Source organism: Salmo salar, chromosome ssa17, assembly GCF_905237065.1.
Source record: "Salmo salar chromosome ssa17, Ssal_v3.1, whole genome shotgun sequence".
Classification (NCBI taxonomy): Eukaryota; Metazoa; Chordata; class Actinopteri; order Salmoniformes; family Salmonidae; genus Salmo; species Salmo salar.
This window is the reverse complement of record NC_059458.1, coordinates 77,279,061-77,296,465: the sequence shown is the minus strand read 5'-3', so window position 1 is coordinate 77,296,465 and position 17,405 is coordinate 77,279,061. Positions and strand designations below refer to the sequence as shown.

Below are 17,405 nucleotides of genomic sequence, written 5' to 3'. Positions count from 1 at the left end.
GAGGTGTCCTTCTACCTACCTTTCTGTTGGCTGATTGAACTGAGGTGTCCTTCTACCTACCTTTCTGTTGGCTGATTGAACTGAGGTGTCCTTCTACCTACCTTTCTGTTGGCTGATTGAACTGAGGTGTCCTTCTACCTACCTTTCTGTTGGCTGATTGAACTGAGGTGTCATTCTACCTAGCCTTTCTGTTGGCTAATTGAACTGAGGTGTCCTTCTACCTAGCCTTTCTGTTGGCTGATTGAACTGAGGTGTCCTTCTACCTACCTTTCTGTTGGCTGATTGAACTGAGGTGTCCTTCTACCTACCTTTCTGTTGGCTGATTGAACTGAGGTGTCCTTCTACCTACCTTTCTGTTGGCTGATTGAACTGAGGTGTCCTTCTACCTACCTTTATGTTGGCTGATTGAACTGAGGTGTCATTCTACCTACCTTTCTGTTGGCTGATTGAACTGAGGTGTCCTTCTACCTAGCCTTACGTTGGCTGATTGAACTGAGGTGTCATTCTACCTAGCCTTTCTGTTGGCTGATTGAACTGAGGTGTCCTTCTACCTACCTTTCTGTTGGCTGATTGAACTGAGGTGTCCTTCTACCTAGCCTTTCTGTTGGCTGATTGAACTGAGGTGTCCTTCTACCTAGCCTTACGTTGGCTGATTGAACTGAGGTGTCCTTCTACCTAGCCTTTCTGTTGGCTGATTGAACTGAGGTGTCCTTCTACCTAGCCTTACGTTGGCTGATTGAACTGAGGTGTCCTTCTACCTACCTTTCTGTTGGCTGATTGAACTGAGGTGTCCTTCTACCTAGCCTTTCTGTTGGCTGATTGAACTGAGGTGTCCTTCTACCTAGCCTTTCTGTTGGCTGATTGAACTGAGGTGTCCTTCTACCTAGCCTTTCTGTTGGCTGATTGAACTGAGGTGTCCTTCTACCTAGCCTTTCTGTTGGCTGATTGAACTGAGGTGTCCTTCTACCTACCTTTCTGTTGGCTGATTGAACTGAGGTGTCCTTCTACCTACCTTTCTGTTGGCTGATTGAACTGAGGTGTCCTTCTACCTAGCCTTACGTTGGCTGATTGAACTGAGGTGTCCTTCTACCTACCTTTCTGTTGGCTGATTGAACTGAGGTGTCCTTCTACCTACCTTTCTGTTGGCTGATTGAACTGAGGTGTCCTTCTACCTAGCCTTTCTGTTGGCTGATTGAACTGAGGTGTCCTTCTACCTAGCCTTTCTGTTGGCTGATTGAACTGAGGTGTCCTTCTACCTACCTTTCTGTTGGCTGATTGAACTGAGGTGTCCTTCTACCTACCTTTCTGTTGGCTGATTGAACTGAGGTGTCCTTCTACCTACCTTTCTGTTGGCTGATTGAACTGAGGTGTCCTTCTACCTACCTTTCTGTTGGCTGATTGAACTGAGGTGTCCTTCTACCTAGCCTTTCTGTTGGCTGATTGAACTGAGGTGTCCTTCTACCTACCTTTCTGTTGGCTGATTGAACTGAGGTGTCCTTCTACCTAGCCTTTCTGTTGGCTGATTGAACTGAGGTGTCCTTCTACCTAGCCTTACGTTGGCTGATTGAACTGAGGTGTCCTTCTACCTAGCCTTTCTGTTGGCTGATTGAACTGAGGTGTCCTTCTACCTAGCCTTTCTGTTGGCTGATTGAACTGAGGTGTCCTTCTACCTAGCCTTTCTGTTGGCTGATTGAACTGAGGTGTCCTTCTACCTACCTTTCTGTTGGCTGATTGAACTGAGGTGTCCTTCTACCTACCTTTCTGTTGGCTGATTGAACTGAGGTGTCCTTCTACCTAGCCTTACGTTGGCTGATTGAACTGAGGTGTCCTTCTACCTACCTTTCTGTTGGCTGATTGAACTGAGGTGTCCTTCTACCTACCTTTCTGTTGGCTGATTGAACTGAGGTGTCCTTCTACCTAGCCTTTCTGTTGGCTGATTGAACTGAGGTGTCCTTCTACCTAGCCTTTCTGTTGGCTGATTGAACTGAGGTGTCCTTCTACCTACCTTTCTGTTGGCTGATTGAACTGAGGTGTCCTTCTACCTAGCCTTTCTGTTGGCTGATTGAACTGAGGTGTCCTTCTACCTAGCCTTACGTTGGCTGATTGAACTGAGGTGTCCTTCTACCTACCTTTCTGTTGGCTGATTGAACTGAGGTGTCCTTCTACCTAGCCTTACGTTGGCTGATTGAACTGAGGTGTCCTTCTACCTACCTTTCTGTTGGCTGATTGAACTGAGGTGTCCTTCTACCTAGCCTTTCTGTTGGCTGATTGAACTCAAATAAAAATGGAATGGCTCTTTCTTGCTTCTGTTTGTTCCTACTCAATCAAGCCAAAGTATTTACAATGTTTTTATACTCTTTAGATATTATTTACGTGCCAATGACACTGCTGCATATTGAGATATTGAAAAGGTTTGCGCAATTGTACTTGGGGTTTAGAGATGATACAAGATAGCCTGGCCCCCGGATCTGTTTAGAGATGATACGAGAGAGCCTGGCCCCCGGATCTGTTTGTGCTCTCACCAACTCCATTGCTCATTGTCATGAGTTGTCATAACAGCACAATCAGACAGGTACCCAGGCTAGATAAGACAGGTTGTAACAATGTATGTACTGACAAAAAATATGTTTACTGTACAGTAATAGGCCAATAGAAGAAGCACTGAACCACCAAGGGCTTTCATTCTTGGATCTAGAATACTGGTTTACAGAGTCCAAGACTAACTCTGACTGACTACATTTGATTTATATTTAACAGATACTACGGTTCTGTTCCCAGCATGCATGTTTTCTATGTCTTGTTGAACAACTTGTTGAAATGGGATTTATATTTGGGGCTGTGTCCACAGGGCTCTGGTCAAAAGTAGTGCGCTATATAGGGAATTGGTGTGCCATTTGGGACAAAAATCTTGATTCCCAAATAGTGTACAGGAAAACAGAAACTGGTTATTGTTTACAGAAAGCAAATTCTACATGTAGAATGTTGTGTATTGTGTATATCTGAAATATGGACATGATCAGTTTTATTGTCCTGTAGAACCTGTACAACCAGATATAAGGAAGTGATGTCAGAACTAAATGTATGGATTATGCTGTACAAACCCATTGGCTGATTCATTGACTCCCCAGGTTGTGTATCATTTCAAACAGGAAATCAGAAAAACTTTATAGACAAAAGTGTTATAACAATATGAAAGACAATGCTGAACAACTAAAGTGTTTATGATCCAGAATATATGATTAACAACGTTCCCTCTGCATCTTATTGCAGAAGCCAGAGTATTTAATTGTTTAGGTAGAGAGCCTGTTGTAACCTGGCCAGCGCCACCAGTGGATTGTCGCTGGCCTCTCCTACAGGGTAGTGTACAGAAGAGTCCTGCTGGAAGGAGCTCCTGGAGATATAGCCCAGGTCTGACCCACTGACGGGTCTCTTCTCCTGGGCAGCAGGCTTCATCACCTCCCCACCTTCCTCCATCTCTACCGGCTGGGAGTGGGTTATCTCTGGCAGGGGAGGGAGGTACTGAATCTGACTAGCCATTGGTACAGGTGGGGTAACCTGGATGGAGCTGAAGGACAGTTGTGATTGGCTCATCTTGACAGGAAGTGATAGGTCCATCTCTCCATGCTGTTGTGATAAGTAGCCATTCTCTGTGGACACAGAGGTGATTTCTGGGATAGCACTGAGACCACAGAGTGACAGCTGGAGAGACATTAGTTGTTCCAGGGTGTCAACAGAGGGTTGACAAGAAGGACTGTATGCCTCCTCCTCGTTCTCTAGAGGGCAGCGGTCTGCTGTTCCCCACCTCTCCTGTAGGTGGAGACAGTTCTCTCTGGCCAAAGGTGGCTCACTCAGGAGAAGATCTGACAACCCACAGGGTTGACTCTCCAGGGCATGGGGGTGCAGATCAGAGATAAGTACCCCAGGTGGGGCCTCAACGACTGGGTATGATGGGTACACCTGGTGGCTGTCAGAGCTGACCCTTGGAAGAAGCTCCAGCACAGACGTCCCATTACCTGGAAGAAGAAGACTTTATTAATCCATACTAGACAGACATTTGTTCTGTTGTACCAAACCCCTAGCCTGGGCACCAGTCAGTTTGTGCTATCATTCCACTCCCCTCTGATAAGCTTACCTTCCAGTCTCACTTCAGGAGTCAAGACCTGGACTCCCTGGCTGTTTTCATTGATCTCTACATCATAGCTGGAGATTGGAGGCCCCTTCCTGTATTCTGGAACAATCTCCAGAACAGGAGGCCCCTTCCTGTATTCTGGAACACACTGTAGAACAGGAGGCCCCTTCCTGTATTCTGGAACAAACTCTAGAACAGGAGGCCCCTCCCTGTATTCTGGAACAAACTCTAGAACAGGTGGCCCCTCCCTGTATTCTGGAACAAACTCTAGAACAGGTGGCCCCTCCCTGTATTCTGGAACAAACTCTAGAACAGGTGGCCCCTCCCTGTACTCTGGAACAAACTCTAGAACAGGCGCGACCGGATTTTCCAGTAGAGCATCATACTCTGTTACTGCGACCACTTCCTCCTCTGCGTTGATGTCAACACACTCCTGTTCAAACCAGTCTGGGTTTTCTAGCTGGAACACCTGGAAGGCTTCGATGGCGTCACGCAGATCCCTCCCCGATGGACATTTGAAGTACTCTTCCACTCCGATCCCCTCGATGTGGCTGACCTGATTGAATTAATTAATTCATTTTATTTGACACGTTCAAAATATACTGAACAAAAATATAAACGCAACAACTTTGAAAATTTTACTGAGTTACAGTTCATATAAGGAAATCAGTCAATTGAAATAAATTCATTAGGCCCTAATCTATGGATTTCACATGACTGGGCCAGGGGCGCAGTAATAATTTAATGCATTCATTCATTTTTTTACGTATGTTATTACACATTGATTACACTACCACTCGTATTTCATATGTCACAACGATTCATCGATACGTCTGCTATGATGCGGGTAAAGTTGTCTAGCGCACCTACAGTGCTGGTCATAAAAAAAGCTAGCTAGCTCATGGATGCGGACAATGTTCTTCCCCAAAAACGTAGCAAAACGACATCATCTGTTTCAGTAGCTATCGTTAGCCAGCTAACTATATAGCTAGGTGTCATCATCTAAAATAACCCTAATTTATAAGACAGTTCTTATTTGATTAATGTTGGTTGGACCCATCTATGTGAAGCTAGCCACAATAAGGATTAGCCACAATAGTGGACTTTGCGGTTAGCCTTAAAAATAAAAGTATGGCATAATTCTACTATTTGTATTCATTTGCATCACTGTTAATTACATACTTTTATTTTGAAGGCCAACCGCAAAGTCCACTGTTGTGGCTAATCCTTATTGTGGCTAGCTTCACAACACATAACCCAGTCCGGTTCGAGCATCACTAGCCAGATTAAGTTAGCTGGCTGCTTATAACGTTAGCTTTGGGCAAAAGGGTTAAGTAGCTGGCTAGCTATTTATTTTCATGAACTGAAGTTCAATTTCAATTGGCGAACAACAAGTGGCTTCCTAGCTAATACTTACTCACAAGGATTCCTAAATCATTGCTAAGAAAAATGAAAATGGCTGCAGTTTCTACTGGTCATTGTTTTCAGGCTGGTTGTATTGGTGCTAGCTAGGTACCAAGCTAAAGCTAGCTACCCCAGAAGTTGCGGTGAACAAATTATGCTTTACTACCAACGCGGTATTGAAAACACATAGTTCGTGGACGGTGTTTGCTTGTTTGCAGACTGTTTTGTACAGCTTTGACAGTGCTACTGATAGTGTTGGCTTTAAAGGATTTCAACTTTGAGTTGTCTCTCGCTGAAATTTTCTTTCTCTTTCAAATTACTGCTCGACTTTACGACTGCTCGATCCACACAGCAGACATTGTGGGCTAGGTTAGGAATTCTGTGTTACACGTGTAGCGCAAGATTTTACGTGGCGTCATTACGTCATGTACCTACGTTATATAGGTATGCACGTCAGCTTTGACATCGGTTTTAAACATCGGCGTTAAACTAGACATCGGGCCGATACCGATGTTGCCATTTTTAGCTAATATCGTCCGATTTGTTGGAGATTTTCCAGTCATCTGATGATTCTCAGTACCTATACTGTTCTCTTTGAAGTAGAAACAATAATTAATATAAGCTTAAATATTAGACGTGTGTAAGCAGAATGAACGCTAAGCCCATGTGAGTGTACAAAGCTGGATCAACATCGAATTGACCATTGGACATGTAAAAAAACAGAACGTAAGCAGAATCTGTGTCGATGAGGCGAAGCAAGGTAAACTAACAAGACGTGACTGGTCTGGGCCATATCTAATCTTGTGAAGGATACTGGGACACGCACATGGGTTAATCATACATAAGACAACGTCAGTCTGAACTTGTGAAGACCTTTGGACAGGAACATTAGCTAAGGCATGTCAGGCCACCAATAGAATCTATGCCCCAATGTCTGAGCCAATAAGAGGATGGAAACTAAGTAAGACAACAAGATTGGGAAAATGGGGTGATGACGTTATGTAAAGGTAAGACTGTATAAAAACCAAGCACTAAGAATGGAGATTCAGTTGTTTCCTGAACTAACTCGGCTTTGTTGCTCTCTGTGATAAAGTCTAATTGAATTCACAAGCTCTGGTATTTTCCACAACAGATTCTGATGTGTTCACCGATATATAGTGCATCCCTAACTATTACCTTGAGAAAGCTAGGACCAGACTGGCCGTCCCTGTCCCATACACTAGGGTACAGAACAACAGACCAGGCAGGAAGCATAGGGAGATCCCATCAACAAACTGACCTGTCCTGGTGCGTACTTCTCCTGGTCCAGGATCCTGAAGCAGAGCTCCTCAAAGTGCTTCATTAGCTTGTACTTCACAGCGATGTCGAAGACAGACGGCACGTCACGCTCGCTGCCGACATCGTCAAAGTAGGCCACCATGTACTTCCCCAGCGCGGCGGCCTGCTGCATGTCGGGCAGGAAGAGGTTGAGGGCCGGGGTCAGCATGTCGTCGATGGGCGACCGGAGGTCCTCTCTTAACGTCACACGACTCTGGCCACACATCGCCCTCCACTTGGCCTGGACGCCACGAGAACAGAGGACCAGGATCTTGTCTGATGATTTGTTGACCTGTAGGAGAGAAGCGGAGAGAGGGGGAGGAGAGGAGAAGAGAGGAGTTGACAAGGAAAGAAAAGAGGAGAGAAGAGGAGAGAAGAGGCAGGAGAGGAGAAGACAAGAAGAGGAGAGAGGAGGAGAGGAGAGGAGAAAAGAGAGGAAGAGGAGAGAGGGGGAGAGAAGCGGAGAAAAGAGGAGGAGAGGAGAGAAGAGAGGGGGGACAGAAGAGGAGAAAAGAGAGGAAGAAGAGAGAGGGGGAGAGAAGCGGAGAGGAGAGAGGGGGAGAGAAGCGGAGAAAAGAGGAGGAGAGGAGAGAAGAGGAGAGGAGAGAGGGGGAGAGACGAGAAGCGAAGAGGAGAGAAGAGAGGGGGAGAGACGAGGGGGAGAGAAGAGGAGAGAAGAGAGGACAAGAGAAGATGAGAGGGGATCGAGGAGAGAGGGGGAGAGAGACAGATTTGTCAATCTGTCCATCTGTGGAAACATAATTTTTTTCTGTTTTGTTCAAGTGCCTTGCTAAAGGGAACAACGGTACAGGGTCTGAAAACAACAACCTTCAGATTCCCACTTTTACATCCTAACCGTCTAGTCCTCTTCTCTACCGGGCCTGTATGTATAAAGCGTTTCAGAGCAGGACTGCTGATCTAGGAGCAGTCTAGCCTTTTAGATTATATTGAAGGATATTACATGAACAAGGGACACTTGATCCTAGATCAGCACTCCTGGTGTCTACCCACCTGTTGTCTCTGCCACTCCAGCCAGGGTAGTCTCCCCACAGTGCCCAGCCAGGCTGTGTCTAGAAGGTCCAACACCACCTCAGTTCCACACTTGGCCTGGAGGAAGGCACAGAGCTTCAGGACTATCTTCCTGTAGAGAGGATGGTCCTGAGAGTAGATCACCAACACCCTGGGAGGAACCCTGGGGAGATGAGGAATCTGGGCCTCTAGCTCTACAGCTGGGGGATAGGGGCCTGGTAGGACTGAAGGAGAGACAGAGAGGGAAGGAGGGGAGGGAAAGAGAGAGATGGAGGTAGGTAGGGAGAAAGAGGGAGGGAAGAGACAGAGCAGAGAGAGAGAGGGAGAGACAGAGAGAGACAGAGAGGGAAGGAGGGGAGGGAAAGAGAGAGATGGAGGTAGGGAGGGAGAGAGAGAGGGAAGGGAGGGAGAGACAGAGAGAGAGACAGAGAGGGAGGGAGAGAGAGAGGGAGGGAGGGAGGGAGGGAGACAGAGCAGAGAGGGAGGGAGAGAGAGAGGGAGGGAGGGAGGGAGGGAGGGAGGGAGGGAGGGAGGGAGGGAGGGAGGGAGGGAGGGAGGGAGGGAGGGAGAAAGAGGAAGGGAGGAAGGGAGGGGAGTGAGAGGAGAAAGAGTGATAAAGAGAATAATGAGAAAATGAAAAAAAAAGAGAACAAGAAGATAGCAATAAAAGTACCAACTAGAAAGATGAAACTATGAAACAGGAAGTCAGATTGATGCTCCTCTATTTCACGGACCATTGACTCCCAAAATCCATCCTCATTTCTTAACCATCATATTCTGCTAATGTCTTAATTAATGTCATGCATTTAGTTATGGCTACATGGCCGTGCAGTAACGAAGCATATCATATACATGCCTGTATTTCAGAACAGCCAAAGTAAGTCAAATAGAGACTTGTCAAAATAACTTGTTTGTCACTAAGGAGCACTGAATAACCCATTTCCAATACATTTTGAGTGATTAAGTGAGAGATATTAAGTGAGCGATAACGGCATCTCTCCTCAACCAACCTTTCTTTCTCCGTCTCCGTAGTTGATAGACAAGACAACAGACCAGTCCGCTGACCAGCAGCAGCACCACGGCTGCTACGGCGGTGTAGATTTTAGGAGATGAACAATCTCCAGGTAACACAGTTGGAGGGGTCCCTGAAATCACACCAATATTCTGTTAGTGGAGAACATAAAATAGGTAATAAATAGACTTGTTGATGAACCTACCACATATGTTAAACGTTCTCCGTCTTCGCACACAGTCGTTGTTGCAACGGCTAAAAAACGGCTGGATCTAGTAGGAGGAAAATGAAGCTGTGCTTTACTAGGCCACTATCAGGTACACAACAGGTCTACAACATAAACCTCTAGCTTGCTGAACACTGCCGGCAATTTGACGGAAACAAGTAAGTTGTAAAGTTCTAAGGAGGACTTACCTCCACATCAAAATGGCAACAGGTCCGGGGCCACTTCTCCAGGTCAAACGCTACATTCAGCAGTGTTTGGTTGGTCTAAAGAAAAACATAAGATATGAACTCGTTTATCTTTCTGCTTGATCTCTACATCATAGACGTAGGTACGGTGCCTTGGGAAAGTATTCAGACCCCTTCCCCATTTCCACATTTTGTTATGTTACAGCCTTATTCTAAAATGGATGACATTAAAAAGAAATCCTCATCAATCTACACACAATACCATAATGACAAAGTGAAAACAGAGTTTTAGAAGTTTTGGCAAATGTATTACAAATAAAAAACAGAAATACTTTATTTATATAAGTATTCAGACCCTTTGCTATGAGACTGTAAATTGAGCTCAGGTACATCCTGTTTCCATTGATCATCCTTCAGATGTTTCTACAACTTGATTGGACATGATTTGAAAAGGCACACACTTGTCTATATAAGGTCCCACAGTTGACAGTGCATGTCAGAGCAAAAACCAGGCCATGAGGTAGAAGGAATTGTCCGTAGACCTCCGAGACAGGATTGTGTCGAAGCACAGATCTGGGGAAGGGTACCAAAACATTTCTGCAGCATTGAAGGTCCCAAGAAGACAGTGGCCTCCATCATTCTTAAATGGAAGAAGTTTGGAACCACCAAGACTCTTCCTAGAGCTGGCTGCCCAGCCAAACTGAGCAATCGGGGGAGAAGGGCCTTGGTCAGGGAGGTGACCAAGAACCCGATGGTCACTCTGACAGAGCTCCAGAGTTCCTCTGTGGAGATGGAAGAACCTTCCAGAAGGACAATCATCTCTGCAGCACTCCACCAATCAGGCCTTTATGCTAGAGTAGCCAGACGGAAGCCACTCCTCAGTAAAAGGCACATGACAGACCGCTTGGTCTAACTGACTCTCAGACCATCAGAATCAAGATTCTCCGGTCTGATGAAACCTGACACCATCCCTACGGTGAAGCATGGTGGTGGCAGCATCATGCTGTGGGGATGTTTTTCAGCGGCAGGGAGTGGGAGACTAGTCAGGATCGAGGGAAAGATGAACGGAGCAAAGTACAGAGAGATCCTTGATGAAAACCTGCTCCAGAGCGCTCAGGATCTCAGACTGGGGCGAAGGTTTACCTTCCAACAGGACAACGACTCTAAGCACACAGCCAAGACAACACAGGAGTGGCTTTGGGACAAGTCTCTGAATGTCCTTGAGTGGCCCAGCCAGAGCCTAGACTTGAACCCGATCGAACATCTCTGGAGAGACCTGAAAATAGCTGTGCAGTGACGCTCCTCATCCATCCTGACAGAGCTTGAGAGGATCTGCAGAGAAGAATGGGAGAAACTCCCCAAATACAGGTGTGCCAAGCTTGTAGTGTCATACCCAAGAAGAATCACTGCTGTAATCGCTAGCAAAGATGCTTCAACAAAATACTGAGTAAAGGGCCTGAATACTTACGTAAATGTGATATTTCCTGGCTTTTTTTTATACATTTGCAACAATTTCTAAAAAACTGTTTTTGCTTTGTCATTATGGGGTATTGTGATGTCATTATGGGGTATTGTGATGTCATTATGGGGTATTGTGTGTAGATTGATGAGTAAAAAAACAATTTAATCCATTTTAGAATAAGGCTGTAACATAACATAATGTGGAAAAAGTCAAGGGGTCTGAATACTTTCCGAATGCTCTGTATGTGTGAAGAAGATTAGAATCTGAGGCAGAACCACATCGATGAAGTGTGACACAGGATGTGCAGTGTCTCGCTTTGCAAACCTAAATGTTCTAGGTCAAACCATTGGAAGGGAAAACAACACGTCTTCTGTACCGATGTCTGTAACGTCATGTAGCGAGCTACAGACACAATTCTGCTGATGATGTAGTTCTTTACACAATGAGAAGGATGTAAAAAAACGGTAACACTTCAAATCAAAGTTTATTTGCCACATGCGCTGAATACAACAGGTATAGACCTTACAGTGAAATGATTACTTACAGGCTCTAACCCATAGTGCAAAAAAGGTATTAGGTGAACAATAGGTAAGTAAAGAAATAAAACAACAGTAAAAAGACAGGCTATATACAGTAGAGAGGCTATATACAGTAGTGAGGCTATAAAAGTAGCGAGGCTACATACAGACACCGGTTAGTCAGGCTGATTGAGGTAGTATGTACATGTAGATATGGTTAAAGTGACTATGCATATATGATGAACAGAGAGTAGCAGTAGCGTAAAAAAGAGGGGTTGGCGGGTGGCGGGACACAATGCAGATAGCCCAGTTAGCCAATGTTCGGGGGCACTGGTTGGGCGGGACAATTGAGGTAGTATGTACATGAATGTATAGTTAAAGTGACAATGCATATATGATAAACAGAGAGTAGCAGCAGCGTAAAAGAGGGTTTGGGGGGGGGTATACAATGCAAATAGTCCGGGTAGCCATTTGATTACCTTATCACTTAGAATAGAGCACCCTATTCCCTATATAGTGCACTACTTTTGACCAGAACCCTATAAGTAGTTTACTTGATAGGAAGTAGGGTGTCATTTGGGACACGCCCTTAGTTATTTATGTATTTTTTTATTTAACTATGCATGTCAGTTAAGAACAAATTGTTATTTTACAATGACGGCCTACCCTAACCCCTAACCCAGACGACACTGGACCAATTGTGCGCCACCCTATGGGACTCTCGATCAACGATCAATTGTGATACAGCCCGGGATCGAACCATGGTCTGTAGTGACGCCTCTAGCACTGAGATGCAATGCCTTAGACCGCTGCACCACTCGGGAGCCTAATTTGTTAAAGGGAACCTACATATGTCTATTGACTTCATAAGCCATTCATAAGTCATTTATAAGCCATTCATAAATCATTCATAAGGCATTCATAAGCCATTCATAAATAATTTATAAGGCATTCATAAGCCATTCATAAGCCATTAATAAATCATTCATAAGGCATTCATAAATCATTTATAAGGCATTCATAAATCATTCATAAGCCATTCATAAATCATTTATAAGGCATTCATAAATGATTCATAAGGCATTCATAAGCCATTCATAAGGCATTCATAAGCCATTCATAAGCCATCCATTCATCACTCAAAATGCGTGAAATGAAATGTATGCATTCACTACTGTAAGTCGCTCTGGATAAGAGCGTCTGCTAAATGACTGAAATGAAATGTAAAAATTCATAAGGCATTCTTAAGCCATTCATAAGCCATTCATAAGCCGTTCATAAGGCATTCATAAGCCATTCATAACATGAATAACCATACCATGTCTGTGTCCTGCCATTGTCTGTTGTTGGAGCACAGTAGTGAGACTCTGTAGTTGTGTGAGTGCTGGTCTGTACCAAACCCGACAGTGAGCGTGGTTCTGCCTTGTGGTCCAGTAGACCGCTCCAGCGTAGTATTAGGTCTCCACAGACTCCCTTCACACAGCAACAAAGGAACACTGTCAGAACTGAGTAGCAGCATCCTGGAATGTTCTACTACTTGTGTTTATGCACCTCTTATAGAATTAGATTTTATTATTTATTTATTTATTTATTTTATTTATATAAAAGTATTGAGGAGTTTCTATAAACAGTACCGGCACCCAAAATGAGTACTGGCACCTATTTCAGTCCAAGTCAAGAACTGGTCACAATACACTATGAACATTATACCTGTATGACTTATTTTAAGATATTTATTTAACTAGATGTTAATTACAACCACTCACCACTTCATATAATATAACAGTAATGTGATTGGTCACTCACCACTTCAATATAACAGTAATGTGATTGGTCACTCACCACTTCATATAATATAACAGTAATGTGATTGGTCACTCACCACTTCAATATAACAGTAATGTGATTGGTCACTCACCACTTCATATAATATAACAGTAATGTGATTGGTCACTCACTACTTCATATAATATAACAGTAATGTGATTGGTCACTCACCACTTCATATAATATAACAGTAATGTGATTGGTCACTCACCACTTCATATAATATAACAGTAATGTGATTGGTCACTCACCGGTCTCCAGACACACCTTGCTCCTCTGAATCTTGGGATCTTTACAATCTACGGTTAAATGACATCTATTACCTCACGATTGAATTGAATTTTGAACTAAACGTTATAACAAGTATGTTTCAGGTATTGAATGTTGAATACCTGGAAAGCTGTTGATGCCAATCCAATGTGCAGTAGGAATAGACAGTAGACTAGTGTACAAAGTCTCTACACTGTGTTTTACTCATCTCACCTGGGACAGTGATATGTTTATAGATGTTATAACCAGAGTGTTTCAGGTTTGGTTTGGGGAGGTTGGAGACGGAGACAACGTATGACAGGCCGGGTTCAACCACCACTCGATCCAGGGAGAAAGACCACTGAGAGAAAATACATTGTCTGTTTACTACGGTGTGTCACGTAAGAATGGATATTTACCGTTAAATTGATCACTTGTAATGCGCCCTACCTTTTCATATGCTGGATTAAGCATGGGTATCTTATCGAAGAATTCATATCGAACACACAGATTCTGGTTTGTGGCTTCCTTCAGAATATGAAGCTCTGTTCCTTTCAGGAAACGAATACTTCCTGATGAGAAGAAGAAGAAGAAGGTGAAGAAGAAGAAGGTGAAGAAGACATGTAAAAGTCACAAACTGCTAATATACTTCTAGTGCTACTCTCCACTTATTCCACATCTAACAAATAGCAACCTGTGGCTTAGTGCTACTCTCCACTTATTCCACATCTAACAAATAGCAACCTGTGGCTTAGTGCTACTCTCCACTTATTCCACATCTAACAAATAGCAACCTGTGGCTTAGTGCTACTCTCCACTTATTCCACATCTAACAAATAGCACCCTGTGGCTTAGTGCTACTCTCCACTTATTCCACATCTAACAAATAGCACCCTGTGGCTTAGTGCTACTCTCCACTTATTCCACATCTAACAAATAGCAACCTGTGGCTTAGTGCTACTCTCCACTTATTCCACATCTAACAAATAGCAACCTGTGGCTTAGTGCTACTCTCCACTTATTCCACATCTAACAAATATCACCCTGTGGCTTAGTGCTACTCTCCACTTATTACACATCTAAGAAATAGCACCCTGTGGCTTAGTGCTACTCTCCACTTATTCCACATCTAACAAATAGCAACCTGTGGCTTAGTGCTACTCTCCACTTATTCCACATCTAACAAATATCACCCTGTGGCTTAGTGCTACTCTCCACTTATTACACATCTAACAAATAGCACCCTGTGGCTTAGTGCTACTCTCCACTTATTCCACATCTAACAAATAGCACCCTGTGGCTTAGTGCTACTCTCCACTTATTCCACATCTAACAAATAGCACCCTGTGGCTTAGTGCGCTTTAATAGGGAGGCAAGGTCATGTCACACTGTGATAGTGGCCAGTCAACCCACCTTCATCCTGAGCTTTCCATCGGGCCACTAAAACAGGCACCAGGTGTCCCTCCTCATCTTCTCTAGTGTCCAGCTCCACCTCTAGGTTCACTGGGCTGTTAGGAGTGTAGAGCCGAGGCCTCAACCACCCTTTATCCAGGCAGTTATCTATGGAGGGGAGGGAAGGAGAGGAGAGGAGATGGGAGGGGATGGGGAGGAGAGGAGATGGGAGGGGAGGAGGGGAGGAGAGGAGATGGGAGGGGAGGAGGGGAGAGGAGATGGGAGGGGAGGAGAGGAGATGGAAGAGGAGGAGATGGGAGGGGAGCAGAGGAGAGGAGAGGAGATGGGAGTGGAGGGGAGGAGAGGAGATGGGAGGGGAGGAGGGGAGGGAGGAGATGGGAGGGGGTGGGGAGGAGAGGAGATGGGAGGGGAGGAGAGGAGAGGGAGAGGGGAGGAGAGGAGATGGGAGGGGAGGAGAGAGATGGGAGGGGAGGAGAGGAGATGGGAGGGGATGGGGAGGAGAGGAGAGGAGAGGAGAGGAGATGGGAGGGAGGAGGGGAGAGGAGATGGGAGGGGATGGGGAGGAGAGGAGAGGAGATGGGAGGGGAGGGGAGGAGATGAGATGGGAGGGAGGAGAGGGAGATGGGAGGGGAGGAGAGGAGAGGAGATGGGAGGGGAGGAGAGGAGATGGGAGGGGAGCAGAGGAGAGGAGAGGAGAGGAGGAGAGGAGATGGGAGGGGAGGAGAGGTGAGGAGAGGAGGGGAGCAGAGCGGAGGGGGAGCAGGGGGGGAGGGAGGGAGCAGAGGGGGGAGGGGAGGGGGAGCAGAGGGGGAGCAGAGGGGGAGGGGAGGGGGAGCAGAGGGGGGGGGAGCAGAGCGGAGGGGAGGGGGAGCAGAGGGGGGAGGGGAGCAGAGGGGGGAGGGGAGGGGGAGCAGAGGGGGGAGGGGAGCAGAGTGGAGGGGAGGGGGAGCAGAGGGGGAGGGGAGGGGAGCACTTGTTGATGAAGGAAGTGATGAACTATCACGTCAAAAAGGAACAATGCAACCGTTTGTTTGAACAAAACAACCCCACACTGTAAAACACTGTGTGGACCAATAGTAAGAGTCTATGGAACGTCAGAGATACTACTCACTGATGTTGGCTTCACATCTCAAACCCTGCACAAAAACAGGAACGTACACAGGCACATGAGCAAATGAAAACCATAGAACAAGAAACAACAACAACTGAGAATGTATGATGAACTAATCATGTATTTCTGTTAAGTCTAGCACTGCCAAAAAAAAACGGACTTTCCTCTGTTTTAGATATATTTACACACTATGAGGTTGGAATAATACTGTGAAATTGTGAAAATTATGATAATGCCCTTGTAGTGTAAAAAGCTGTTTGAAAAGACCACTGGAAATGGTCATAGTGACATCACAAACTGTAAATGAGAAGGAAAAAAAAAACACCTGTATTTGTCCTTTAATTATTTTGAATGCATTACAAATAAATGTACTTGCTGAGATTAGTGGTGTTTTTGATAATATCACAATTTCAAAGAACGATAGAATGAGTAGTCATCTTTTTTGATAAGATATTTATCTTATTATGATAAAGTAAATTAGTAGCCTTGGCATAATGAAAGTCAGCCTGATGGACAGATTATAGATATATATTTTTAATGTAACTTTTATTTAACTAGACAAGTCAGTTAATAATAAATTCTCATTTCCAATAACGTCCTACCCCGGCCAAACCCGGGCCACGCAGGGCCAACTGTGCGCCGCACTATGGGACTCCCGATCCCTGCCGGATGTACTGATGCACTGAGAGAGTTTGACCGTTTACCCGAATACATTTTTAAAAGTCAGTCGTCATTTACCTCCTGAGTACAGTTTAGTGTGGGCCATGTCAAAATCCATAGACTTGATGAAGTAGAGACAAACGCCAACAACAATCCCACCGGGAGAAGTAACTTCATTTTCGTTTAGTCAAAAGCGAGTAGCTTTCCTCCCGCAAATCATTTTCACATTTCTAATTGTCATTGGAATCATAAATGTAGCGCACCCGTCACGATAGAAACAAAGAAAAACTCTCTCTAATCTGTAAACGCGCATTTACTGTACAATACAGTAGCTATACTAGACAGACAGTAAATAAGATGCCGTTCACATGGGGAGTCCACGAAATGTCTCATGAAGGTAAATACTCAGAATTCCCCGTGAAGGAAGGTCGGTACAACGTCTAAATGCCTAACTTACTGTAACTTCCTGGTGGTTATGCAAATGTGAAGAACACCTGATCTACTGGAAATATTGTTTTTTCTCCTTCCTCTTTGTGTGTCAGGTGCGTGGGTATATAGGGGCTCTCCCAAATGGCACCCTATTTCCTGTGTAGTGCACTACTTTTAGCCAGGTCCAATAGGGATCGGGCCAGAAGTAGTGCACTATGTAGGGAATAGGGTGCCATTTGGGAAGATTACATAGAGTACACTATTATTATAGTCATTGCATATTTGTATTTCCAGTTAGACTTGATCACTCCAAGTTATAATATTTATATTTCCAGTAAGGCATGTTTCACTCCAAGTTATCATATTTATATTTCCAGTTAGACATGCCTCACTCCAAGTTATCATATTTATATTTCCAGTTAGGCATGTTTCAC

The 17,405-nt window shown here is 44.8% G+C and overlaps 1 protein-coding gene across 1 annotated transcript; it reads right to left on the bottom strand.

The window, feature by feature from the left end:
* Window positions 1-3,005: 3,005 nt before the first annotated feature.
* Window positions 3,006-17,007, bottom strand: LOC106594646 (interleukin-17 receptor A). The gene is made up of 14 exons (XM_045700174.1): window positions 16,621-17,007; window positions 15,883-15,907; window positions 14,772-14,918; window positions 13,809-13,930; window positions 13,593-13,719; window positions 13,361-13,408; window positions 12,601-12,755; window positions 9,306-9,380; window positions 9,097-9,163; window positions 8,890-9,024; window positions 7,862-8,103; window positions 6,813-7,142; window positions 4,133-4,685; window positions 3,006-4,013 (listed from the first exon to the last, which is right to left on the bottom strand). Exons 1-14 carry the CDS (start codon window positions 16,717-16,719, stop codon window positions 3,283-3,285), a joined length of 2,856 nt encoding a protein of 951 aa, XP_045556130.1. The 5' UTR covers window positions 16,720-17,007; the 3' UTR covers window positions 3,006-3,282.
* Window positions 17,008-17,405: the final 398 nt, after the last annotated feature.

Coding starts and splice junctions, on each gene's coding strand:
- LOC106594646 (XM_045700174.1), bottom strand. CDS start 16,719: ATGAAGTTACTTCTCCCGGTGGGATTGTTGTTGGCGTTTGTCTCTACT. Junction 9,381..12,600: donor AATGGCAGGACACAGACATG/GTATGGTTATTC, acceptor GTTTTTCTTTAG/ACCAACCAAACACTGCTGAA. Junction 9,025..9,096: donor GAGAACGTTTAACATATGTG/GTAGGTTCATCA, acceptor GTGTGATTTCAG/GGACCCCTCCAACTGTGTTA.